At 42.5% G+C, this 27,075-nt stretch overlaps 1 protein-coding gene across 45 annotated transcripts in view; it reads right to left on the bottom strand.

The window, feature by feature from the left end:
• Positions 1-27,075, bottom strand: part of ANK2 (ankyrin 2) — a 593,212-nt gene that overhangs the window by 185,310 nt on the left and 380,827 nt on the right. For all 45 annotated transcript variants that reach the window (XM_038755377.1, XM_038755380.1, XM_038755376.1 and 42 more), the window contains one exon: positions 9,601-9,702. In XM_038755377.1, coding sequence (XP_038611305.1) covers positions 9,601-9,702 — 102 coding nt within the window. The remainder of the gene's footprint in view (positions 1-9,600; positions 9,703-27,075) is intronic.

Here is a 27,075-nt window from a genome sequence, read left to right as displayed (position 1 = left end):
AGTGCTTAGAAGAATGCTCGACACATAGCGCTTGTCAAATGCTATCATTATCGTAACAACTTTTTAGAACTTCAGTTTGGCATGAAGCTTGACTCCCTATTAATAATAATAATAATAATAATAATGGCATTTATTAAGTGCTTACTATGTACAAAGCACTGTTCTAAGCACTGGGGAGGTTACAAGGTGATCAGGTTGTCCCATGGGGGGCTCACAGTCTTCATCCCCATTTTACAGATGAGGTAACCGAGGCCCAGAGAAGTTAAGTGACTTGCCCAAAGTCACCCAGCTGACAAGTGGCGGAGCTGGGATTTGAACCCCTGACCTCTGACTCCAAAGCCACTCTTTCCACTGAGCCACATTTTTACATGACAAAATTCAAAAATAGCAATTCACTTGGGGCACTTGTAGAGGTTCTGGGCTGAGTAGGGTCTTGTCAGGAACAGGATCAGACAAGGTCACTGACTGGGAAAGCCAAATTTTTGCCAGCCTGTCCTAAGCAAATTTTCACAACCTCCGCTCCTCTAAAAGAGAAAAGGGGCAGAAAATCAGCTTAAAACCAAGCTTCAAAGCTCTCCCAAGTGCTTAGTACGGTGCTCTGCACACAGTAAGCACTGAAATACAACTAACAACCTCACATAAAGCCAGGGATGCCCATACATTAAGAAGCACACAAACATGCTCAAACACCAAAGCGGGTGGGTGGAGAGATGGAAGTAAATGCACCTAACCATGCGAGCTGTCGGGTGGGCAGGTGGGAAGGTCAATTAACACCCTGCTCCCCGGGGGAGAAGGGAGATGGGCTTGGGAGTCAGAGGTTGTGGGTTCTAATCCTGCCTCTGGTCAGCTGTGACACCTTGGGCAAGTCACTTCACTCCTCTGTGTCCTCAGTTCCCTCATCTGTAAAATGGGGATGGAGACTGAGCGCCCCACATGGGACAACCTCATTGCCTTGGATCTATCCCAGTGCTTAGAACAGTGCTTGGCATGGGGTAAGTGCTTAACAAATACCATTATTATTATTGACTTGGGAGTCAGATAACATGAGTTCTAATCCTTTCTCTGCCACTCATCTGCTGTGTGACCTTGGACAGGCCACTTAGCTTCTCTGTGCCTCAGTTATCTCATCCGTAAAATGGGGATTAATACTGTGAGCCCCACGGGGGATAACCTGATTGCCCTCTATCTACACCAGCACTTAGACAGTGCTTGGCACACAGTAAGCACTTAACAAATGCCATCATTATTATTATTATTCCATATACTGATAACCCATATAGGGACACACATACACACAAGAACTCATAAGCACAGAATAACAGAGATGGAATGGGAGATAAAGATAGACCACCAAAGGCAGGGACACAAACACAAAGAAGCAAAGGCATTTTAACTCCATAGACTGATTACTTCCCTAATAGGAGTACTGAACTTACTGATGGAAACTACTGGGGTCAAAAGAGTTGAGGAATACATCCAAAGAAACCAGCCCATCTGATGTTTCTCTACTCACTTCTAACTGAGGCTTCAATACTAAATCCCTCAACTTATACCAGTTGGCAGGGCCTTTCTCTAACAGGCACTTGTTCTAAAAATAGTGTCAGATCAAATATCCTAACTTTGAAAGCCCACTTGAAAGTGAATGAGCACAACTGCATTACTTCAGTAAAGCTCACTGGGGCACTATCAAGGCCTGAAGGAGTTGACGAATTTTCCTAGTCACGTCCCTTCAGGAAGGATCTTGTTTGTTTTGTTTTCTGGTATTTGTTAGGTGCTTACCATGTGTCAAGCACTGTTCTAAAAGGATCTTGTTTGTTTTGTTTTATGGCATTTGTTAGGTGCTTACTATGTGTCAATTACTGTACTAAACACTGGGGTACATAAAAGCTTACCAGGTTGGACACAGTCCCTGTCATCATGTGGGACTCATAGTCTAAGTCTTGGTACACGAGGAGAAATAGCATAACCTAGTTGAAAGAGCATGGGCCTCCGAATCAGAGGACCTGGTTTTTAATCCTGGCTCTGCCACTTGTTTGCTTTGTGACCTTGGGCAAGTCATTTAACTTCTCTGTGCTTCATCACCTCATCTGTAAAATGGCTCCGCCACTTGTTTGCTTTGTGACCTTAGTCAAGTCACTGAACTTCTCTGTGCTTCAGTCATCTCATCTGTAAAATAGGGATTAATGATGTGAGCCCCATGTGGGACATAGACTGTGTCCAAACTGATCAGCTTGTGTCTACCCCATCACTTAGTATACCTGGCATGTAGTAATGCTATTTTAAAACAAATACCATTTTTAATAATGAGGAGAAAGGAGCCTCTGTATATGCTGGCACACAGAGCTTAAATAGGAGAAGGGGTCACCATCAGACACTCACTCTCTTTCAGTTAGGCAATATAACCAATCATTTGGTGCATGGGTGTCTTAGATAAAGTGTACCTGGACTCGGAGATAAAGATCCCAAATTGGAAAAAAAAAAGTTTATAGACCATAGAGGAGCATTTATTAGTTCTTACCATCTAGTCACGGCAAATCCCCCTGCAATTGTGATCTTTAAAATAGGAATGTTAAAATAGCATTTGCCATGTAGTGTTTCTCATATAAAAGTGTCATTAATTACTTTACTGTGGGAGACAAAATTCAAATAATAGAATACCATACACCAGATCAGAAAACTGACTGTAGACAAACAGTGCTTGGCTTCAGAATTCCCAGCATTCCTCAGGCAAGAGTATTCATATTCTTTTTCAGAAACAATGCATAATTATTAGCTATCCATTATAGACTTTAACATATAGCCAGAGACTTGTTGTTCAGACTGTTTTCTGAGTATTACGTTCCCAGTTGAGTTAAAGAGGGTGACATTTATCATGAGATTCACTTTTAATCAATGACTATAACTGACTTTATAGCCATTCTGTCAGTGGAATAACCTATCATTCAACAGGGAAGCAGCATAGCCTAGTGGAAAAAGCCCGGGCCTGGGAATAATAATAATACTACAACATTCTCCTCGACCCCCTTCAGTCTGGCTTCCATCCCCTACAGTCCACGGAAACTGCCCTCTCAAAAGTCACCAATGACCTCCTGCTTGCAAAATCCAATGGCTCATATTCTATACTAATCCTCCTCGACCTCTCAGATGCCTTCAACACTGTGGACCACCCCCTTCTCCTCAACATGCTATCTGACCTTGGCTTCACAGACTCCGTCCTCTCCTGGTTCTCCTCACCTCTCCAGTCGTTCATTCTCAGTCTCTTTTGCAGGCTCCTCCTCCCCCTCCCATCCCCTTACTGTGGGGGCTCCCTAAGGTTCAGTGCTTGGTCCCCTTCTGTTCTCGATCTACACGCACTCCCTTGGTGACCTCATTCGCTCCCACGGCTTCAACTATCATCTCTATGCTGATGACACCCAGATCTACATCTCTGCCCCTGCTCTCTCCCCCTCTCTCCAGGCTCGCATCTCCTCCTGCCTTCAGGACATCTCCATCTGGATGTCTGCCCACTACCTAAAGCTCAACATGTCGAAGACTGAACTCCTTGTCTTCCCTCCCAAACCTGGCCCTCTCCCTGACTTTCCCATTTCTGTTGACGGCACTACCATCCTTCCCGTCTCACAAGCCCGCAAACTTGGTGTCATCCTCGACTCCGCTCTCTCATTCACCCCTCACATCCAAGCCGTCACCAAAACCTGCCGGACTCAGCTCCGCAACATTGCCAAGATCCGCCCTTTCCTCTCCATCCATACTGCTACCCTGCTCATTCAAGCTCTCATCCTATCCCATCTGGACTACTGCATCAGCCTTCTCTCGGATCTCCCATCCTCGTGTCTCTCCCCACTTCAATCCATACTTCATGCTCCTGCCCGGATTGTCTTTGTCCAGAAATGCTCTGGGCATGTTACTCCCCTCCTCAAAAATCTCCAGTGGCTACCAATCAATCTGCGCATCAGGCAGAAACTCCTCACCCTGGGCTTCAAGGCTGTCCATCACCTCGCCCCCTCCTACCTCACCTCCCTTCTCTCCTTCTACAGCCCACCCCACACCCTCCGCTCCTCTGCCGCTAATCTCCTCACCGTACCTCATTCTCGCCTGTCCCGCCATCGACCCCGGCCCACGTCATCCCCCGGGCCTGGAATACCCTCCCTCTGCCCATCCGCCATGCTAGCTCTCTTCCTCCCTTCAAGGCCCTACTGAGAGCTCACCTCCTCCAGGAGGCCTTCCCACACTGAGCCCCTTTCTTCCTCTCCCCCTCGTCCCCCTCTCGATCCCCCCCAATTTACCTCCTTCCCTTCCCCACTGCACCTGTATATATGTATATATGTTTGCACATATTTGTTACTCTATTTATTTTACTTGTACATATCTATTCTATTTATTTTATTTTGTTACTATGTTTGGTTTTGTTCTCTGTCTCCCCCTTTTAGACTGTGAGCCCACTGTTAGGTAGGGACTGTCTCTAATGTTGCCAACTTGTACTTCCCAAGCACTTAGTACAGTGCTCTGCACACAGTAAGCACTCAATAAATATGATTGATTAATAATAATAATAATAATAATAATAATAATAATAATGTTGGTATTTGTTAAGCGTTTACTATGTGCCAAGCACTGTTCTAAGTGCTGGGGGAGGTACAAGGTAATCAGGTTGTCCCACGTAGGGCTCACGGTCTTCATCCCTATTTTAGAGATGAGGTAACTGAGGCTCAGAGAAGTGAAGTGACTTGCCCAAGGTCAACTAGCTGATAAGTGGCATAGCTGGGATTAGAACCCATGACCTCTGGCTCCCAAGCCTGGGCTCTTTCCACTAAGCTACGCTGGGAATCAGAGGACCTGGGTTCTAATCCAGCATGGCTCAGTGGAAAGAGCACGGGCTTTGAAGTCAGAGGTCATGGGTTCAAATCCCTGCTCTGCCAATTGTCAGCTGTGTGACTTTGGGCAAGTCACTTAACTTCTCTGTGCCTCAGTTACCTCATCTGTAAAATGGGGATTAAGACTGTGAGCCTCCCGTGTGACAACCTGATCACCTTGTAACCTCCCCAGTGCTTAGGACAGTGCTTTGCACATAGTAAGTGCTTAATAAATGCCATCATTATTATTATTATTAATCCTACCTCTATACCATTTGCCACCTGTATGATCGTGGACTAGCACCTAAACTTCTCTGTGTTTCAGTTTCCTCAACTATGAAAAGGGGATTCAATACCAGTTCTTCCTCCTACTTAGACTGTGAGCTCCATGTGAGACAGGGACTGTATCTGACCTGACTGATTTGAATCTGCCATACCTCTTAAAACAGTGCTTGACACATAATAAGTGTTTAATATAGTCCATAAAAAAAAGAAAAATTCTACACGGTGCCTGCCCTATACAGCAACCAAGTAGACAGAGGAAACTGGTGGGAATGGGTGCCCAGGTTGAACTAGGAACACGCTTGTTAAAAACAAGTGGCTTTACAACTTCTATATAGTATAAGACAGTTGTGAGGATGCCTCGATCTTGCTTATTTTGCAGCCGATCCCTCACCTACATCCTGTCTCTAGCCTGGAAGGCCCTTCCTCCTCAAATCCGGCAGACAATTACCTTCCATCCCTTCAAAGTGTTACTGAAGGCACATCTCCTCCAAGAGGCCTTCCCTGACTAAGCCTCCCTTTCCTCTTCTCTCACTCCCTTTTGTGTCACCCTGATTTGCTACCTTTGTTCATCCCCCCTCCCAACCTCACAGTACTTATGTACATATCAGTAATTTAATTAAGCACTTAGTACAGTGCTCTGCACGCAGTAAGCACTCAATGCGATTGAATGAATGAATTTATATTAATGTCTGTCTCCTCCATTCTAGACTGTAAGATCATTGTGGGCAGGGAATGTGTCTGTTTATTATTGTATTGTAGTCTCCCACGTGCTTAGTACAGTGTTCTGCACACAGTAGGTGTTCAATAAATGCGATTGAAATACTTTAGATACTGAACCAAAACAGCACAAGAGAGTAATATGGCCTTCTCCAGAAGATAGACTGGCCTCAGTGACACCTAGAGTCCAAGTCAAGGCTGTATTGAGAAATGTTGTTTATTTCCATGAAGATGTCATCGCCCCTGTGTTAGGTTGTCCCACCTTCAGCCTTTAAGCTCCTTGTGGGAAAGGATCATGTCTAACAACATTACTATACTGTGCTATCCTAGTGAAGCAGCATGGCATAGTGGAGACAGCACGGGCCTGGGAGTGAGAAGGTCATGGGTTCTAATCCCAGCTCCACTGCTTATCTGCTGTGTGACCTTGGGCAAGTGACTTCATTTCTCTGTGCCTCAGTTACCTCATCTGTAGAATGGGGGATTGAGACTGTGAGCCTCACATGGGACAGGGACTGTGTCCAATCCAATTGGTTTATATCCACCCAAGCGGTTAGTACAGTGCCTGGCACATAGTAAGCACTTACATACAACAATTATTATTATTATTAAGCATGGATACAGTGCTCTGCACACAGTAAGCATTCAAAAACCACCATTTATTGCTTGAATTTTTCTTCTGGAACTGGTTGCCAACCTCCCTTCCACCTTTTCAGACTGTGAGTCCCCAGAGTAGGTGCTCAATAGATATTAGTGAGATAATCAAACTGTGACCACACACAAAGCTAAAGGTGGAATAATAACAATGGTATTTGTTAAGTGCTTTCTATGTGCCAAGCACTGTTGTAAGTGCTGAAATACCATAGGGTCACCTGGCTGAGAGAAAATATCAACTAATATTTATTGAGTACTTACTGTGGGCTGAACACTGTACTGAACACTTGGGAGAGCACAATTTAACAGAGTTGGGAGACACAGTCCCTGCCTCACAACAAGCTTATAGACTAAGGGGAAGACAGATGTTAAAATAAATTACAGATATGTACATAGGTGCTGAGGGTGGGGTGAATAAAGGGAGCAAAGCAAAGGCATTGCAGAACAGAGAAGGAGTAGGGGAAGTGAGACTTTGTCAGAAAATGCCTCCTGGAGGAGATGTGATTTTATAAGGCTTTGAAGTGGGGAGAGTGATCATCTATTGGACATGAAGGGGGACGGGGTTCCAGGCCAGAGGCAGGACTTGGGCAAGGAATCAGCAATGAGATAGATGAGACTAAAGTACAGTGAGTAGGTAGGCATTAGAGGAGTGAAGTGTACGGGCCAGTTTGGAATAGGAAATCAGGGAGATAAGATAAGAGGGGGTGGAGGTGATTGAGTACTTTAAAGCCAATGGTAAAGCCAAAGTTTCTCTTTGATGCAAAGGTGGATGAGCAACGACTGGAGGTTCTTCAGTGGGGAAAACATGGACTGAATTTTTTTTTTTTTTTAGAAAAATGATCTAGGAAGCAGAGTGAAGTGTGAACTGAAGCAGCGAGAGAAAGGAAGTCAGGAGGCCAGCAAGGAAGCTGATGCAGGAGTCAAGGCGGGATAAGTGCTTGGATCAACATGGTAGCAGTTTAGATGGAAAGGAAAGGGCTGATTTTAGTTCTGTTGTGAAGGTAGAAGGGACAGGATTTGATGACAGATTGAACAACGTGGCACCTAATAAGCACTTAACAAATGGCACAATTATTCAAGTGCCTGAGCAAAAACTGTGTCACCATAGGGTTGTTGTAATGCCGATCTAAAAATACCAGTGGATGCTTACAGCTTGCATTCTATGGAACATAAACTGGATCTGATCTGATTCCCAGCATTTAGGATAGTCTTTCTGCACAAAACGCCTAATACACACTACTGTTTCCTCACTCGAGTTTCAGAAAATGTATGGTCTTCGCTTCTTGCTAGTACCCTAATGGCCCACTGACTCTGGGATCACAGGTTAAACAGGCCAGATTCAGGGCAGGAATAGCCTACTCTCGGATGCAAATCCACCATCATCATCATCATCAATCGTATTTATTGAGCGCTTACTATGTGCAGAGCACTGTACTAAGCACTTGGGAAGTACAAATTGGCAACATATAGAGACAGTCCCTACCCAACAGTGGGCTCACAGTCTAAAAGGGGGAGACAGAGAACAAAACCAAATCCAGGTCACTAGAATCTGTCTTCTGGGGAATCAATCACTCACTGTTACCTACTGAGCACTTACTGTATGCAGAGCACTGTACTAAGCACTTGGAAATCAGTAGAAATGCTCCCGGTCCACAACGAGCTTACAGTCTAGAGGGACCTTGACCTTCTATACAAAACTCTCTGCAATATCAGTTCATTAGCTTAGCCTGAGTTCATGCTGTTGTCTTGAGCCTGCTGTCTTCACCAAAGACCTAAATAACCCAGTTTGCAAAAGTGAGCGATATTTAAAGAATGTTTTCAAAGTCACCTTGGACTAAGCCATTTTTCACAGAGAAATAGCACAGTGGGTAAGCCTGTTGCTGCCACTAACGTCATTAGTCATTAAAGGTTCTAAAGAGACAAGTGAGTCAAGGCAGTGTGGGCTCCTGGAAAATTCATATTGAGTAAGTATCTTGTCCTAGATATTTTGGACTTTGCATGAAAAACAAATAGAAATGGCAGCATTCATTTTTATGACATGACCAGGCTTCCATATGGGTTCCCAAAGCCAGAAACAATCTGCAGACCTTCTGGCTCTTTTATTGGATTTTTAACTATCTCTCCAAGTTCATAAGTGAATTCTACAGTCCATTTGTCTACTTTTGTGCCTTATCTCTACCATCTCTGATGGGCTACAGTTTCCTTATGCACTACTTTGCTGTGAAACATTTCTAAATAATAGATGAAGAATGACTACAGGGTTAGTTCTAATGTATTTTCACAAATTAAATTTTATAGCTCACAATAGAGGGTTACTCCTCTGGATGTATGTAAAAATTAGATGGACTGGAAAATGTAAAAGAGTGATAGAATAGCCTTATAAATCCCCATAACCTCTCGGAAAATATCAGCATCTTGATATTGAATGCTCTCTGCTTGAAATATTTTCATCTGCCAAATTAATGAAATTTTTATTTCCATTAAAATACTGAAACCTCAGATTGTCATGTTTGGTTATGTTTTAATTTAGAGATAGTTTAAACCATAATGAGAGAAATGACTGCATCAAATCTCAGTTACAAAACAATTCTAGGAATGCCACCACACAACCACGATGAGGGAGGTATAGTGGCCTCATTCATAGTGAAAGGATCAAGTAGTAAGATAAGATAACAAATATATCACAGCAAAAGTCAGCATGGTTTCTGAATTTCTGGCAAGGTTGTACAGCTGCCCACCTGCAGAACTGGATAAAATACTGGGAACTTTCAGGGTGTGAGTTAGGAGAACAAAGACGCAAAGAACTCAAGAGTCCTGGGGAGGGTAACCTTCAGGGTGGCAAATCTCACATCAAGGAATATTGGAGGGACAAAATAATTTAGGCTAAGATAGAGATGCTTAAAAGCCCAGATATCCCAGAGAGGCAGAGGGTAGGTTTGGAGGGAGAGGATATATCAAAGGACAAAGTTACAGAGTTGGAAATGTTCTAAAAATGGTAGCAGGTGTTTTACAGGAGAGATTGTTAATTCTATCTGATGTCAAATACTCCTTTTTCCCCATGACTATGTACGTAAGTATCCTTTGTTCTGCTTCTTACCTGGTTGCAGGTATTGATGTCTATTCCACCTTTCAGAAATTCCACCACTTTGTCCAGATTGCCCGCTCTGGCGGCTCGGAGAAAACTTGCATTGCTATCAGACTGTAGGGAGAGGGAAAAAAAAAAACTCTGGTGAATTATTAATAAAAAGAAAGGCCTACACAGCTGAAAATAGCCCATACCATGGCAACACGTGTTGCTAAGATTCTTTCTGCATAACTGAAATCATTGATCCATTCCCAGTATTGGCAGTAATGAAAGATTATTTGTATTATCAATAAATAGCTCTCCAAAGGTGAAACTGATTTCTTTTGCTATAGCAGAGCCTGTGGGGAAATTTTGGAGTATCAGTAATAAATGAATATAACAAGTTCACTCTAGAAGTAGAGATAGTTTTCCCTGTTCACATGTATATCCATTTCATATACTGGGCACATAAAGAATGATGATGATAATAATAATAATAATAATAATAATCATGAAAAGCACTGTATTGAGGACTGGGGTCAAGTCAGACACAATCCCTGTCCCTCATGGGGATCACAGTCTCAGAGGGAGGGAGAAAAGTTATTGAAACCCGATTTTACAGATTAGAAAACTGAAGCACAGAGAACTTAAGTGACTTGCCTAAACTCACATAGCAAGCAAGTGGTAGAGGCAGAATTAAAACCTAGAGAAAGGCGATGATGTCATGAGCCAAGCTGGATTAGTTCAGGGGCAAAAAAAACCACTAATAATAATGGGAGGGGCGCAAGGGGGACAGAGTCCTTTATTGGCCAGGAGTCAGGAGCCTCCAAAAAGGGATCCCTATCCAACCCCAGCTTCCTCCCAACCCTCAGAGTAGCTATCCCTGAAGTTTGTCGAGGGTCTGGATCTGCAGCATGTATCGTGCAAGGGCTATAGGGTCTGTTCTCATCTCTCTTGTCATCCCCAAGGTCTCCCTAGTTCTTCTACTCGTCCCCTCCTTAGGAAGATCTCGACTCTTCCCTGGATCCCATCTTAAGTACAACAGCGGGGAAGGCAGGAGATAGTGGTCACAACTGCCTCCACAAAGTCAGAAGGACCTAATGCCAGCTCTGTCACTTGTCTTCGTGATCTTGGGCACATAATTTCTCTGTGCCTTAGTTACCTCTTCTGGAAAACGGGGAATTAGACTGAGAGCCCGATGTGAGATATGGACGATTTCCCACCTGATTAATTTGTATCTTTCTACCCAGTGCCTAGCACATACTAAGTGCCTAACAAATACCATTAAAGAAGAAATTTTGGTATCCAAAAGGCTGGGTGGACACCAAGGTGGTGACTGAGGGACAAGACGAACTTGATCACGCTGAAGGGGTGCCATTAGCCCAATCCTCCAGTCCCCCCTCCACCGGCAACACTCACTCCCCACAAGCTTCCTCCCTCCTGCCTGCCCTCCCTCAACACACAGTTTCTCCTAGACAGAGCCAGCCTCCCTTCTCCCGCCTTTAACTTGTGTATATCAATCTATCTCCTTCTTTTCCTCATACTTGCCTCTGTACTTAATGGCTCTCCTCTGTTCCTGCACTCCCAGGACTGTACTCCTGTCCTAAGTTCTTCCTCCCCCCTTAATGAATCTCTCCATTTCCCCTTCTCAGTCTCCTTGTCCACTGTCCCTTAAGGTTTCTCTCTTTCCCTATTGCTTTAATCCTGCACTCTCTTTTTCTGATATTTAAATGCCCTAGAGCTTCTTTCTCCTTTCTGTCCCTTTTATCATCTCCCTGCCTTTTGTTTTTCATTTTTACTCCTTTCCTTTAGTTGTTCTCTCCTCCTCCATCTTTCTCACTCTGTTTATTCCTCTTTCTGTATTCAACTCATTCTCTTGCTCACCTCTTTCGTCTCTACCCTATCCTCACCTCCTAGTCCCTCTCTCCCTAGTTCTGAGTTTCTATCTTCTTCCCTCACTTCCTCTCCCCCTTCCCTGTTTCCCTGTCTTACTCACTTAAATATTCAATCTTTCAGCAGCAGATGGCAGACCCACAGTTGGAATAGCCTTACGAAGCAGCTTAGCCTAGTGGAAAAGCACGACTGGAAGTCAGAAGACCTGGTTCCTAATCCCAGCTCCATCACTTATTGGCAGCGTGACTTTCAGCAACTCAATTTCTCTGTGCCTCAGTTTCTCCATTCTTAAAATGGGAATTACCTACCTGTTATCCCTCTCCCCTTATTCTGTGAGCCCCATTAAGGGTACAGACTTGGTTGGATCTGATTATCCTGCATCTACCCCAGTGCTTAGCACCATTCTTGGAAAGCTGCAAGCCCTCAATAAATGCCACAATTGCTAATAGCCTGGAAGGAGAAGGCCCAAAGCAGCTTGGCTCAGTGGAAAGAGCATGGGCTTTGGAGTCAGAGGTCATGGGTTCAAATCCCAACTCTGCCAACTGTCAGCTGTGTGGCTTTGGGCAAGTCACAACTTCTCTGTGCCTCAGTTCCCTCATCTGTAAAATGGGGATTAAGACTGTGAGCCCCACGTGGGACAACCTGATCACCTTGTATCCCCCCAGGGCTTAGAACAGTGCTTTGCACATAGTAAGCACTTAAACACCATCATTATTATTATTATGATCAAACCCTCACCTCTCCAAGATTTTCCCGCTATTTTTTATGGTATTTTATGGCATTTGGTATGTGCTTACTATGTATCAAGCACTATTTTAAGCTCTGTGGTAGACATATTTATCAGGTTGGACACAGACCCTGTCCCACATAGGACTCACCATCTATGTTGGAGGGAGAGGATTTAATCCCCATTTTACTAATGATGTAACTAAGGCACAGAGAAGTTAAATGTCTTTGCCCAAGGTCACAGAACAAGCAATTGGCAGAGCCAGGATTAAAACCCAGGTCTTCTGACTGACTCCCGGGCCTGTGCTCTTTCCACTAGTTGAATCTGTTACATACAGTTGGAGCAGTGGGATCAACTGTGGGTTCATTTTGTGGGTGGGAGTGATTACCTCCCCCTCCTCCTCCTTTGTGACCATTTGAACACAGCCCCATTTTTGCAGGTGGGAGAGGTGCAGTAGACTGATGGCAGCAGATTTATTCTAGGACACAGAGGTGGGAGTACAAAGACACAAAAAATGAGAAGCCTACTTCAAAAACTTGTTATATCACCTCTGTGAGGGCCCTGTTGGTGTATACAAAGATATTTGGGCCTATACTGGGTTTAATCTATACTCCTTGCCAAACAGAGAGTATAGCAATCTTTATCATAACCAAAATGGAGTATTAACAGAGAAAGATCTCATAAATTAGTCCACTATGACAATTCTCATGCAGACCAGAAGAAAGATCTTATTGAACACAACATATGTAAGGGGAAAATCAAGAGTATTTATTATCATTATTATTAGGGAAGCAGCATGGCTCAGTGGAAACAGCACGGGCTTTGGAGTCAGAGGTCATGGGTTCAAATCCCAGCTCCACCAATTGTCAGCTATGTGACTTTGGGCAAGTCACTTAACTTCTCTGTGCCTCAGTTACCTCATCTGTAAAATGGGGATTAAGACCGTGAGCCCCCCGGGGGACAACCTGATTACCCTGTAACCTCCCCAGTGCTTAGAACAGTGCTTTGCACATAGTAAGAACTTAATAAATGCCATCATTATTATTATTAATGGTAGTAGTAGTAATATTGGTATTTGTAAAGTGTTTACTTTGTGCCAATTACCATACTATGTGCTGGGGCAGATACAAGATAATCGGGTCATATACTGTCACAATCTCCCCACATGGGGCTTACAGTCCAAATAGGAGCAAAAACATTTCACTGATGAGTAAACTGAAGCATGCAGAAGTTAAGAGAATACTCTAGGTCACACAGGAGAGTAAGTGGCAGAACCAGGATTAGAACCCACCTCTGACTCCCAAGCCTGTGCTCTTTCCACTCTGTCATGCTACTTTTCCATTCATTCATTCATTCACTTCATTCATTCAATCATATTTATTGAGCGCTTACTGTGTGCAGAGTACACTGTACTGAGCACTTGGAAAGTACATTTCAGCAGCAGAAAGAGACAATCCCTACCCAACAACAGGCTCACAGTCTAGAAGTGGGAGACAGACAACAAAATAAAACCAAGTAGGCATCATTAGCATCAAAATAGATAAAGAGAATTATAGATATACACATCATTAATAAAATAAATAGAGTAATAAATATGTACAAATATACACAAGTGCTGTGGGGCAGGGAAGGGAGTAGAGGCAACGGGGAGGGGAGGAGAAGCAGAGGAAAGGGGGTGCTCAGCCTGGGAAGTCCTCCTGGAGGAGGTGAACTGTCAGTGGGGCTTTGAAGGGGGGAAGAGTGCTAGTTTGGTGGATGTGAGGAGGGAAGGTGTTACAGGTCAGAGGTAGGATGTGGGCCAGGGGTCGACGGCGGGACAGGAGAGAATGAGGCACAGTGATGAGGTTAGCGGCAGGGGAGTGGAGTGTGTGGGCTGGGCTGTAGAAGGAGAGAAGGGAGGTGAGGTAGGAGGGGGCGAGGTGATGGAGAGCTTTGAAGCCAAGCCAAGCCAAGCCACTTTTCCAGAAGTGTTTTCTTTCAAGGGAGAAATTTAATGGGAAAGAGAGAGGCAACTGCATCTGCTGTCACTAGTTGTGGAGATGCCTCAGATTAATAGTGCCAAACTCTAGAGACACTACAAAAGCAAAGTGCAGCTTACTGATCCATGGATTGCTAAACCTTGCATACCTCTTTCCTCACCAGCTCCTCAGCCCTATTTTAACAGTGCCTGTTAAGGTCCATTGAACTGATCCATTATTTTTCCCAACCCTCAGCTCTCCGTGTGACTCCATGCAAGAAACTGAAGCGCTGATTCCCACCTATTTTTATCAACCACAGATGGATGTCATTAAAACTGTCCTCTTTACAACCCTCAGAACCATATCCCAAGCCAAGAAGGATTTCTTCTGAAATTCCTTTCAACACAATTCTGTACATTTTTATGCCTCTAAATGTTAGAAAAACAGAACATCTTTTTAAACACACAGCAGGATGGAGACTAAAGGCAGCAGAGGAATTTGCATCAACAGCACCCAAGGATTTGAGCTAATTCAGCACAATGTGAGAAAGCAAGGCGGTCCTGTTGGTTCTTTTCTAGAACAACCATGGGGAACTCTTATGTTCCATCTGAGCTTCAGTAGCTCATCTGCAAAACGGGAATACTAATCCCTGCTCCTTTCCAGTGTGTTGGGAGGAAACAATCACAATGAGGTTCTTGCGCTGACTCCATAGGCATGGTAGATCATTTCATTTTTATACATGTTTGGCCCTAAATATATGCTTTCACTATTGCATGTTTATTGAGCAATTACTTTGTGCAGAGCACTATACTAAACTTTTTTTATGGCATTTGTTAAGTGCTTACTATGTGTCAGGCACTGTTCTAAGCACTGGGTTAGACTAAAGGTAGATTGGAGAAGCAGCATAGTGTAGTGGATAAACCATGGGCCTGGGAATGAGAAGGTAATGGGTTCTAATCCCAGCTCCACCACTTGCCTGCTGTGTGACCCTGGGCAAGTTACTTCACTTCTCTGGGCCTCAGTGGCCTCATCTGGAAAATGGGGATTGAGATTGTGAGCCCCACGTGGAAAAGGGACTTTGTCCAACCCAACTTGCTTGTATTTGACCCAGTGCTTAGTACAGTATCTGGCACATAGTAAGTGCTTAACAAGTCCCATTATTATTATTATGGTAATCAGGTTGGACACAGTTCCTGTCCCACATGGGATCACACTCTCAATCCCCATTTTACAGATGAGGTAACAGAGGTGAGCTAGTGGGAACAATATAAATGAATGAATCAATAGGATTTATTGAGTACCTACTGCCACTAATAATAAAAATTTCAGTATTTGGTAATTGCTTACAACATGCAAACCGAGCACTAAGCATTGGAGCAGATCCAAGATAATCCAGTCTGACAGTCTTTGTCCCACTTGGGGTTCACAGTCTAAGGAGGACGAAGAACCAGTACTGAAACCCCATTCGACAGATAAGAAAAGTGAGACGCTCCTAAGATAGGACCCCTTCCTTTTGCATTCCTTTTTCCCCTCCACTATTGTCATGGACAAAATCAAAACGCTCCATTGTTCTGACAGCAGGAAAAGGAGGCTACTACGGTGCAAATAAAAACCCTTAACCTGCATAGAGATATCTTCTCAAGCCACCAAATGACTTCCCAAGGGCTGCTGCCTTGTGCTGATCCCAATCAAATATTCATTCATTCAATAGTATTTATTGAGCATTTACAGTGTGTAGAACACTGTCCTAAACGCTGGGGAGACTAAAATACAACAACAGGCACATTCTCTGCCCACAATGAGCTTACATGAGAAATGTCTGAAAAGGACCGAAGATGTCCTAAGCCTTTAAGGGGCCTTTACCAGGCTGAAGAAGGAAGAGAGGGAGGAAGAGGAGGAGGGAAGCCAGGGGACCCTAGTTCTCATTTCCCACAATGGGTGCTCTGCACAGCAATTCCTGGCAGTTCACCCCAGGGTCACAGGAAGGAGCCCCAGGCATTGCAACCCCATTTTCTGTTTTGCTGCTTTACTCCCTCCCTCTCAGTAGCTTCTTCTTTGCTTGTTTGTTCTGTTCTCCAGCCTCCCCTATCTGGCTTTCCTTCTCCCCTCCAATTGCTGCTTTTCCCTTCTGCCCTTCCGGAGTCTGTCTCTCCTCCCTAAAATCCATAATTAATAAATTTGGTGTTTGTTAAGCTCTTGCCACATGCCAGGGACTGTACAAAGCACTGGGGCGAATACAAACACATTGCACTGGGCACAGTCCCTTGTCCCATGTGAGGCTCACATTATTAATCCCCACTTAGATGAGGGAACTGAGACATAGAGAAGTGAAGTGACTTGCCCAAGGTCATACACCATCCAAGTGGCAGTGCTAAGATTAGAACCCAGGTCCTTATGACTATCCATTAAGCCATACTGCTTCTCTTTCTCCCTCTACTTGTCCTTTTCTCCTCCCAGTCTCTTTCTTAGTGTTTCTCCTTTTTCTTCAGCTCTCCCTCTTCTTTCTCCATCCATCTTCCTCAAAGACACCTCATCTCCTCCCGGTCACTTGTTTGCAATATATTTCCTGGAGTTTTCTTCCGATAACATTAATACCCAATATAGAAAAATGTAGCTATAGTGCTTTAATTGATTTGGAAAATTGCTTGTCATTTTATCAATAGTAAAAGTCCAGGAAACCCAGTACCGGCAAATTAGCTTTTCAGAAGGAATTCTAAAATAGCACACACCGTATTCACTGTATAAACTCATCCATCACTTACATTTTATTATCTGAATCGAGTTTTCTGTTTGATTTTTAAAACAAAAGCCTTAACAAGTACTAGTTTTTTCACAGTCAAGGGGTTGAAAACAATAGCCCAGGTAAGTAAATGAATGTCAGGGCAAAATGGGAAAGGAAAAAATGTGTGTGGATCCCTAACTTACCCATGAACAAGATTCAGACAAAATTGTCTTGCAAATCACACTTTCTACTCATGAAGCTAAGCCATCAACCCAGAAAATTGGTTGCTTTTCATTATTGGATCTTACCAACTCTAGTTAATGTTTAGGTTGGAAAAAGAGAAAGTTAGAGATTTGGAAAGCTTCGGCTCTAACAATAACAACTACCATAGTATTTGGTGAGTACATACTTATGTAAAGCAGTATACTAAGCACTGGGTTGAAAGTACATAAGCAGAGAGACAGAGTCCCTGTTCCACACAGGGACTCATAGTCTAAGGGGTAGGGAAAACATATATTTAATTCCCATTTTAAACACCATGGTGTAGTGGACAGAGCATGGGAGTCAGAAGGTCATGGGTTCTAATTCTGGCTCCTCCACTTGTCTGCTGTGTGACCTTGTAAAAGTCACTTCACTTCTCTGTGCTTCCGTTACCTCATCTAAAAAACGGAGATTGAGACTGTGAGCCCCATGTGAGGCAGGGACTGTGTCAATTAGGAATAACTTGTATCTACCCCAGTGTTTTGAATAGTTTTTGGCACATAGTAAGTGCTTAACAAGTACCATAATCATTTATTATTATTATTATTATTATTATTACAGATGATGAAGCTGGAGCACCAGTTAAGTGACTTGCCCCCCATCACATGACAGGTAAGTGGCACAGCTGGGATTAGACTATGTCCCCTGAGTCCCAAGCCCATGTTCTTTCCCGGAGGCCAAGCTGTTTCATCCAAACAAAGCAAGAAAATAATAATGAATTGTTCACTTCTTGAATAAGAATACTACTCCACACAAACTACTTTCAATCAGGGGAAAAGAAGCATTATGGTTCCATTCACTGGAGTCCTAAAAAAATGATGCTGAACGAGGTTCACTGCAGTTTTGTTTGCCTCTTCTTGAAGGATTTCAGAATTGACCAGATGTGACAAAAGCCAACCAAGTGAAAATATCTTTCATTATTTTTTTTATTGGTATGCCAGACACCCTACGGCATTCATTTACCATTTTGCCCTTGGGGTACCGACGTATTTTGGTCTCAGTTGGTTCGATTATTTTCTGGTTTCTGGGCCCATCTGCTCCCAAAGCAACATCATTCAACTGCTGAAAGCTCTGAGGAGCTTCCCAGATGAGGGGCTGTCCTTATCCTACAGATTTCACAGGCTAAACTAGATTGCTTGGCACCAAGGCAAGATCCCTTGCAACTCAGGGTCTTTTGATCATCTCCAAATAGAAGCTGGGACTGCCAAAGGGGATTTACTTGAAGATAAACCTTTGTTCTGCAATGCATCTTTACAAACAGGACAGCTATTTCATAAGACTTTGAATGTATCTCATATCACAAGGTGCCTTATGATATTGATCATAAACATGGGCTTACTGTGTGGATGGGATATATTTTGAAAGTCAAAAAGAATGTTCTGTTCACAATAGGCCCATGTACATTCATAATAGCCTGATTTTTTTGCACTGGATTGATTCTCTAAGAGGTTATTAAATTATGCCCCATGTTATTTCATTTCTAAATGTCAAGTTCACTTGTATATTCTAAAATTCAAATATTACCATTGGAGGGCAGATAAGATGAATTTATCCAGTTTAAATAAGATTGAATTTTGATGTTTATCCATGTTTCCCCCCCTTGCTTCAATTTTCAACCCAAAATGGCATCTCTACCATAATCCAAGTATCTGAAATGTAAATACTTGGGTTCATTATTTTTTAATCTTGCTCAATGCCACAGGCAAGAATGTGATTATCTGGGAATGAAGGAACAGAAATTCCCTTCTGCATGGTCCTTTGTAACATCTTTCTCCAAAAAAAATCTTAATTACCCAATTTCAGGAATGAGAAGCAAATCATTAGATGATTTGTTAATAATTTTTTTTGGAACCAAAATGAGCTATAGATGATTCTGAGAAGTCAGTCTCATTTTAAAGCACATTTTCCAAGGCCACATGAATCTCTGACTTTCAAATAAAGATTCTGAAATGAAGAACCTAGGAGATTTGTCAATAGCTCTTTAGTCACTGAAATAGGACAGGAAAACGTACGCCTTAATAATATACATTTTGCCCTTAAAACCAATCAATTAATGGTATTTATCACACATTTTCTGTGTCCAGAGCGCTGTACTAAGCACTTGGGAAAGTACAGTATAAAAGAGTTGGCAGACATGTTCCCTGTCCATAATGAGGTTACAGTCTAGAGGCGTGGCTCAGTGGAAAGAGCACAGGCTTGGAAGTCAGAGGTCATGGGTTCTAATACCAGCTCTGCCACTTGTCAGCTATGTGACTTTGGGCAGGTCCCTTCACTTCTCTGTGCCTCAGTTCCCTCATCTGTAAAATGGGGATTAATAATAATAATAGTAGCATTTATTAAGCACTTACTATGTGCAAAGCACTATTCTAAGCCCTGGGGAGATTACAAGCACCTTAGAGTTCAATTTGAACAATGTTACTGCTTTTAGAACTCTGTGTTGGTGATACTAGATTACAAATGGCTAGTCAATCATTTATTGAGCGCTTACAGTGTGCAGAGCACTGTATTAAGTGATTGGGAGAAGATAATATTACAGAGTTGGTACCCCGTGTGCTATATTGTAATTTTACCTCAGGAAGTGGTTGGATATCCTTTGAGCCATTGCCTGAGGGGCATGATTTAGCAATCCTGACCCTTTACTGAAATGACGCAGTATCTTCTGCAGCTCAGACATCCCAGGTGCGGACAAGTCATCATTGACTTCTTTGAGGTTAGTCAGTGGCACTGCAGCTGATACAGTGTCCACCTTGGCCTGGGACCATGCAAGAGACTGGCTCATATGAACCCTCATTTATATAGTATGAGAAACCATTCATTCAGTCGTATTTACTGAGAGCATACTGTGTGCAGAGCACTGTACTAAGTGCTCGGGAAGTTCAAGTCGGCAACATATAGAGACAGTCCCTACCCAACAACGGGCTCACAGTCTAGAAGGGAGAGACAGACAACAAAACAAAGCATGTAGACAAGTGTCAAAATCATCAGAACAAATAGAATTAAAGCTATATGCACCTCATTAACAAAGTAAATAGAATAGTAAATATGTACAAGTTCATTCATTCAATCATATTTATTGAGCGCTTACTGTGTGCAGAGCACTGTACTAAGCACTTGGGAAGTACAAGTTGGCAACTTATAGAGACGGTCCCTACCCAACAACGGGCTCACAGTCTAGAAGGGGGAGACAGACAACAAAACAAAACATGTAGACAGGTGTCAAAATCATCAGAACAAAAAGAATTAAAGGTATTTGCACCTTATTAACAAAATAAATAGAATAGTAAATATGTACAAGTAAAATAAATAGAGTAATAAATCTGTGCAAATGTATATACAAGTGCTGTGGGGAGGGGATGGAGGTAGGGTGGGGAGATGGGGAGGAAAAGAGGAAAAAAGGGGGAAAAAGGGGAGGAAAAAAACAGGCTAAAGGGGGAATCTGCAGAAGAAGCAGCGTGGCACAGCAGAAAGACCATGGGCCTGAAAGTCAGATGACCTGGGTCATCTGTGCTGTGTGACCTTGGGGTAAGTCACTTCACTGGGTCTCAGTTCCCTCATCTGCAAAATGAGGATTCAATACCTGTTTTCCCTCCTACTGAGATTGTGAACCCCATGTAGGACCTCATTATCTTGTATCTACCCCAATGCTTAGCATAGTAAGTGCATAGCAAATACCACAATTATTACTGGAGATCACCGAGTGAGAAGGGACCACAGCACAACCCTCAGATCAGCCTGGGGCCCAGAGGACTCTCATGAAACTTGGGGGGTTGGAGGGGGGAGGCAGGCGGCAGGGGCACACTGTAGGTTGTCATCCAATCTCCGGGATCCTAAGGGAGCCCAAGTGGCAGCTGAGAAGTGACCGCAGCTGGCCTAGACTTCTCACTAATATCCTCTTCACCATCCATGTTCTGGGGAAACCTATTTGTGCTTCTTGAGTCCCAAACTGATCAGGAGCACCTGAGCCCCCTTGAAATGAGAAGTACACACATGTGGAAATAAGACTGCTTCTCCCCGCGGGGAGGCCTGATGGAACTACGCCAGCATGCCACCTTCCCATGTCATCCACACTAGCCAGCTAACAGGCAGGGAGAGAGAGGGGCTAATTGGCTGGCTTCCAAGGAGCTGTTTCAGGGGCTTGTGATGGGTCTTCTAGGATTTCAGTCCCCAGCTGTGGCCCTCTTTCCACTTTCTTCAACCTGCTCTTCAAACCCAGGCAATTCTTAAAATACAAAAGGGCTTGCCCTATGTCTTTCTCCATTGGCACCTTCCCAACTTTCACGGAAGGTGAATGAAGATGACAACTTTTCGTGGGCAACATTCGGATTTTGGTCAACTCACATTTTTCCAGTATTCGTTGATACAGTCATTACAAAAGGCACAGAGAAATAAACATTCCAGTGTGTATAGTCTAGGGGCTATAAACAGGAGAGGGAAAAGTCAAGTGGACAGGATCCTGGATTTAAGACACAAGGAAATTATTCTTACATCAGAGGCTATGGCCAAGCCTCTTACTCTCTCTCTTTCTCTGGATCTTGGGTTCAGGATCCTTGAAACAGGATATAAAAATTTCCTTGGGGGCCCTATGCAGGTAAGCAATTTGAATTCCTTAGAGATCAATGGTACATACTAATACAGTACCATCATTCCCACCTCACCCAATAGTAAAGGTCAAAGTAAATCTCTTAACTTCGTTATTTTTTATAAAACAAATAAAAATTAACAGAAAAATACTCATAAAGCATACTCACATTATGTTCTGCACAATACAATAAATCATAAGTAGAAAGGTCATAAAATGCTACCAACGTTTTCATTTAACTATAACCGGGAAATTTAGCTAACAATAGAAACTACAGTGAAAGGAATCAATATTGTAAGGCAACAACCTGCATGGGAGATTTTTCGGAGCTCAGAACCCTCTCACGCCACGTATCTGATGCTTCTCAATAAAGCAATAGCTCATTTTTTTATCTCCATAAGCATGAGCCATTAATACTTTCTAAATTTAACCATCGGAGGAGGGTGGGGATTGCAGTTGTCAGGAATGGTTATGGCAATGAGAAGCAATTCTACCAAGTAAATACACACAATGGTATTATCAGCATGTCTTTGGCAAAATACATTATTATATCATTTATGTTGAAATAGTGTACAAAACTCTGGAAGCTTAGCAAAATTATGCATTTTTGATTAATTGAAATAACTGATAGTGGGTAAAAAAATATAGATGGAAAACCAAGTATTTTTAGCAGCATGTGACACAGCACAATATATTTCTTTGTGGATCCTGATTTTAGTTGATAGAGTAAAATCTCTTCTTTGGGGTATATGCAACAGAGATTACCTCTCACTATGTGATCAGGTATTCCAGATAATACTGAGTTCAAACTGAATCATCAAAAATACCCGGTTGTTTTACCAACATTATTCTGACCATCACTTTTGAAAGGGGAGCCATTTCCTAACCTGTAAATTGGGGACATTCCTACTTCCAAAACCTAAATGAACCAAAGGACAGGTTCCTTCATTTTTGAATCATCACATTTTCAGGAGTTAAAAATTCATCAGGTTGAGTGAGAAATAAGAGAATCAGAAATCAGCCTAGTAAAAATGATAAATTCAACCTCCCTCTTTAATTCTGGGGTTTCAATTTCACAGGAATCTATGTTTGTGAGAAAACTGTGTACTTGGTAAAGCCATGGGGCCACTTTCTTTTAATCTATTAATAATGGAAGGGAGAGAAGGAGGCTAGGTAAAGGAATGAGGCAGAGATGCTAGACAATGATAATAATGATGATAAAAATAATAGTGGCATTTGCCAAGTGCTTACTATATGACAAGTATGGTGTTAAGTACTTTAGGTAAAGTCAGATCACACACAGTCCCTATTTCACATGGAACCTGCATGTCGAGGAGGGAGGAGAACAAGTATTTAATTCCCATTTTACAGATCAGGAAACTGAGTGATTTGCCCAAGGTGATACAACAGGCAAGTGGCTGTATGAGGATTATATCCCAGGTTTTCTGACTCCCAGCCCAGTGTACTTTTCATTAAGTCACACTGCCTCTCCTGATAAATATCAACAGGCCAGGGCATAATGGTGGCTAGTTGGAAGTGGGGAAGACTCAATGCAAGATCAAGTTCATTCATTCAATTGTATTTATTGAGGGCTTATCATGTGCAGGGCACTGTACTCAGCACTTAGAAAGTACAATTTGGCAACAAAGACAAACCCTATCCAACAACAGGCTCACAGTCTAGAAGGGGGGAGACAGACAACAAGACAAGTAGACAGGTATCAATAGCATCAATATAACTATAGAATAGCACCCTCATAGAAATCACAATGCCTGCAGACACCTCAATTGAAAAACCCCTGGGGAAGACAGCAAACCCGAACGACTAAAATTTCTTACAAATTGGGATGATCCAAAGAGGATGTTAGTTCTAAAACAGGGGACAATAAACCATTAATTTTCCTTCTGATGTTAGCTATTATTCAAAGGAAACTGTAACCTCATAAAAGGACTATGTACTTTGCCAAAATATACCATGTAAATTCTATTTGATATGGTGGACCTGGGCATTTGAGGATTGTTTGCTTTTGCTTTTTAAACTCCTTAGGTTAATTGTACTGAAATGTTCCTGGCAGTACTGCAAGCTGTTGTGTTCATTAGTTGAAACAACAATGCAAGGAATTTTTTGGAGGCATAACCATAATGAAACCAAGATGAAAGATAAAAAGAAAAAATATTTTGAAGCCATATGCTAAACCTAAAATAAGAAACCAGTACATAGTGACATTCTGCTCTGGAGGTGGTCGAAGCTGAATGTTTTGGTGAGATGTCAGTCCCAGGAATAAAGATTAGTACTGGTTGTGCCTGCCTAGAAATTCAGCTTTGATCAGTTAGAGAAGAAAATTAATTCATTAATCATATTTGAGCACTTACTGTGTGCAGCGCTTTAATACTAAGTGCTTGGGAGAGCACAGCCCAACAAACTTAGTTTTGTTATGCTACAATAGCAACTGAGATGGGTGTAAAGGGATTCAGTTATGGAATGGAAAAATGTAGCCTGCTTATTCCAGCTTGATAGTGTGGGGGTGTTTTGTTCTCAGAGAAATAAGAACTGGTAACCCTAGAGAAATGAAGTGTAAATTGGCACATGGAGATTAAGCTCTGCTTTATAACTTCGGAAGATAGGGGCTCTTGAAAGAAACATCTCCCTACTGCATGCCCTAAAGAAAACAATTTACCCCATTTATTTTAAGATGTTGAAATTATGGTCAAATAATTATTGAAAATGAGTTAGTTGGATGTTTAAATTTACATGAGCATGGAAAATTCTCATAAGGTCTCAGAAGCACCACAGAAATTCAGTTACTGTACTAATAGCATACCACCAATAATAATAATAATAATCCTTGTAGTATTTGTTAAAGCACTTACTACTTACTGAGCATTGTGCTGATCATAACAGTAACGAACATAATGATGGTATTTGTTAAGCGCTCTCTGTGTAACAAGCACTGTTCTAAGCACTGGGATAGATGCAAGCTAAACAGGTTGGACACAGTCCCTGTCCCACATATGGCTCATAGTCTTAATCCCCATTTTACAGATGAGGTAACTGAGGCCCAGAGAAGTGAAATGACTTAGGGAAGATCACACAGTAGGCAAGTGACTTAACTGGGATTAGAAACTGGGTCCTTCTGACTCCCAAACCCATGCTCTAACCACTAGACCATACTACTTTGCAATGCACTCAAGACACAGACCCCCATCCTGTCCTACAAGGGGTTTACAGTCTAGTGGGGAAGGATAATAGGTATTTAATCCTCCTTTTACAGAAAAGGAAACTGAGGCACAGATAAACTGACCTGCCCAAGGTCACACAGCCAGCAAGTGACAGAGTTGGGATTAGGACTCAGGTTACTGGGCTCTTTCCATAAGGTCAGATTATCTAGAAGACTGAATCCTTTTTTCAAAAAAGTCTCCAGTTAACATTAGAAATGTATGTCTTCAGTGGCTCCTTTTATTTCACCAGCTAACTTCCTAGTAGACTTTGCTTAAGCTCCAGAAAAAGAACAATTTTGTCTCAAAACCAGAGCCCTAAGGATGACAATATCTGGATGAAAAGGGATGACTTTAGCCCACTATCATTTATAAGAACTGTAAGACTAGTCCACTCAACTCACTGTTGAGTTTCCTGGTTACTATTAGCTCGGTGTAGTGAGGCAGGGGAGGTTAGAATAAGGTATTGTCTTTTCTAATTTACTCTCTTCAAGGTTCAGGATTGCACAACATCTAAAACTGTTCTTCTTCCAAGAATCGATTCCCCTTTGGAGAATTGAAATTGCAATCATGACTATTAATGGGATGTTGACAGCTTTTACTCTCCATTCCAACTTTCCATTTGAAGTGCGGGGGTGGAAAAGAATTGGGGCATTTAGCAGGGAGGAAGTGGGTAGGGCTGATGAGTTACAGGCAGGCTTGAAAAAGCTAATGGATCATAAAATGCCATTCAGGATCTTTTCGTCTCCATTATTTAATGCTATTTATTCTTGAATTTTGTATCTTTAATAGCTCTAATTGTTCACAACTTATTCCTGCTTTCTATGGGTCGATCTTACCCCATTTGGATGGTGATATTCTTTTAGACTGTGAGCCCACTCTTTTAGACTGTGAGCCCACTGTTGGGTAGGGACTGTCTCTATGTTGCCAACTTGTACTTCCCAAGCGCTTAGTACAGTGCTCTGCACACAGTAAGCGCTCAGTAAATATGATTGATTGATATTCATCTGAACTATTTATTTTTCCATCTACCCCACGGTTTAGCCCATAGTAAGCACTTAATAAACACCATGGTCAACCCAGTAGAATAAGAAATTTGGTCGCCACTCATTATGTCACTATCCTAATCAGCACTTAACTGATATCCAGAAGTTCAAATATTCTTTAAGAATACTGTTATCCACTTGAGTGAAAAACTTAGGGCATCTGATTCAGAACTTTTAGATCTTCATTCCTAAAGGCAGCTCTTGACCATGACAGAGTTTGCAGAAGTAATGGAAAATGAAAACCCCCCTCAAAGGATAAAATGATTTCTCACAGATGGCCTGGCTTAGAACTTCCTCTCCCTTCACAGCTGACAGACCATCACCACTCTCTCCACCTTCAAAGTCCTCCTAAAATCACATCTCCTCCAGGAATCCTTCCCTGAATAAACCTTCATTTCTTCTACCAACCTTCCCCGTTGTGTTGCCCATACATGCAGATGTATACCCCTCAAGGACTTCATATTCACCCTACCCTCAGGAGCATAGCACATACTACATATCTGCACATTCTGCCATTTGCCCATTAATGTCCGACCCACACTAGACTGTAAACTCCTCGTGGATGGGGATTGTGTCCACTAACTCTACTATATTATACTTCCTCAAGCATTAGTACAGTTGCCTGCACAAATTAGGTGCTCAATAAGAAAAGCAGTACGGCCTAGTGGAAAAAGCACGGCCCTGGGAGTCATAAAGTTCTGGGTTCTAATCCCGGCTCCACCACTTGTGTTTTGGGTGACCTTGGGCAAGTCACTTCACTTCTCTGTGCCTCAGTTATCTCATCGTAAACTGGGAATTGAGACTGTGAGCCCCCAATGGGACAGGGACTGTGCCCAGCTCAACGTGCTTCCATCCACCCCAGTGCTTAATATAGTTCCTGGCACATAGTAAACGCTTATCAAATTCTCATCATTATTATAAATACAATTGACTGATTGATGACTAATATTTACATGTAGGTTTTGCTTCCTGTAGCATCTGATTTGGTAAGGAACAGACCACACGTATGCTCAATAAAGATGTTTAAACCCATTTCCAAGTAAGCAATCAGAAATTTAAATCGTCAACTCTGAGTTGTTCTGGCTTTATTCGGAATCACTCTGGATT

Source organism: Tachyglossus aculeatus, chromosome 12 (assembly GCF_015852505.1).
Source record: "Tachyglossus aculeatus isolate mTacAcu1 chromosome 12, mTacAcu1.pri, whole genome shotgun sequence".
Taxonomy (NCBI): Eukaryota; Metazoa; Chordata; class Mammalia; order Monotremata; family Tachyglossidae; genus Tachyglossus; species Tachyglossus aculeatus.
The sequence above is the reverse complement of the archived record's forward strand: the minus strand, read 5'-3'. Positions and strand labels throughout refer to the sequence as shown.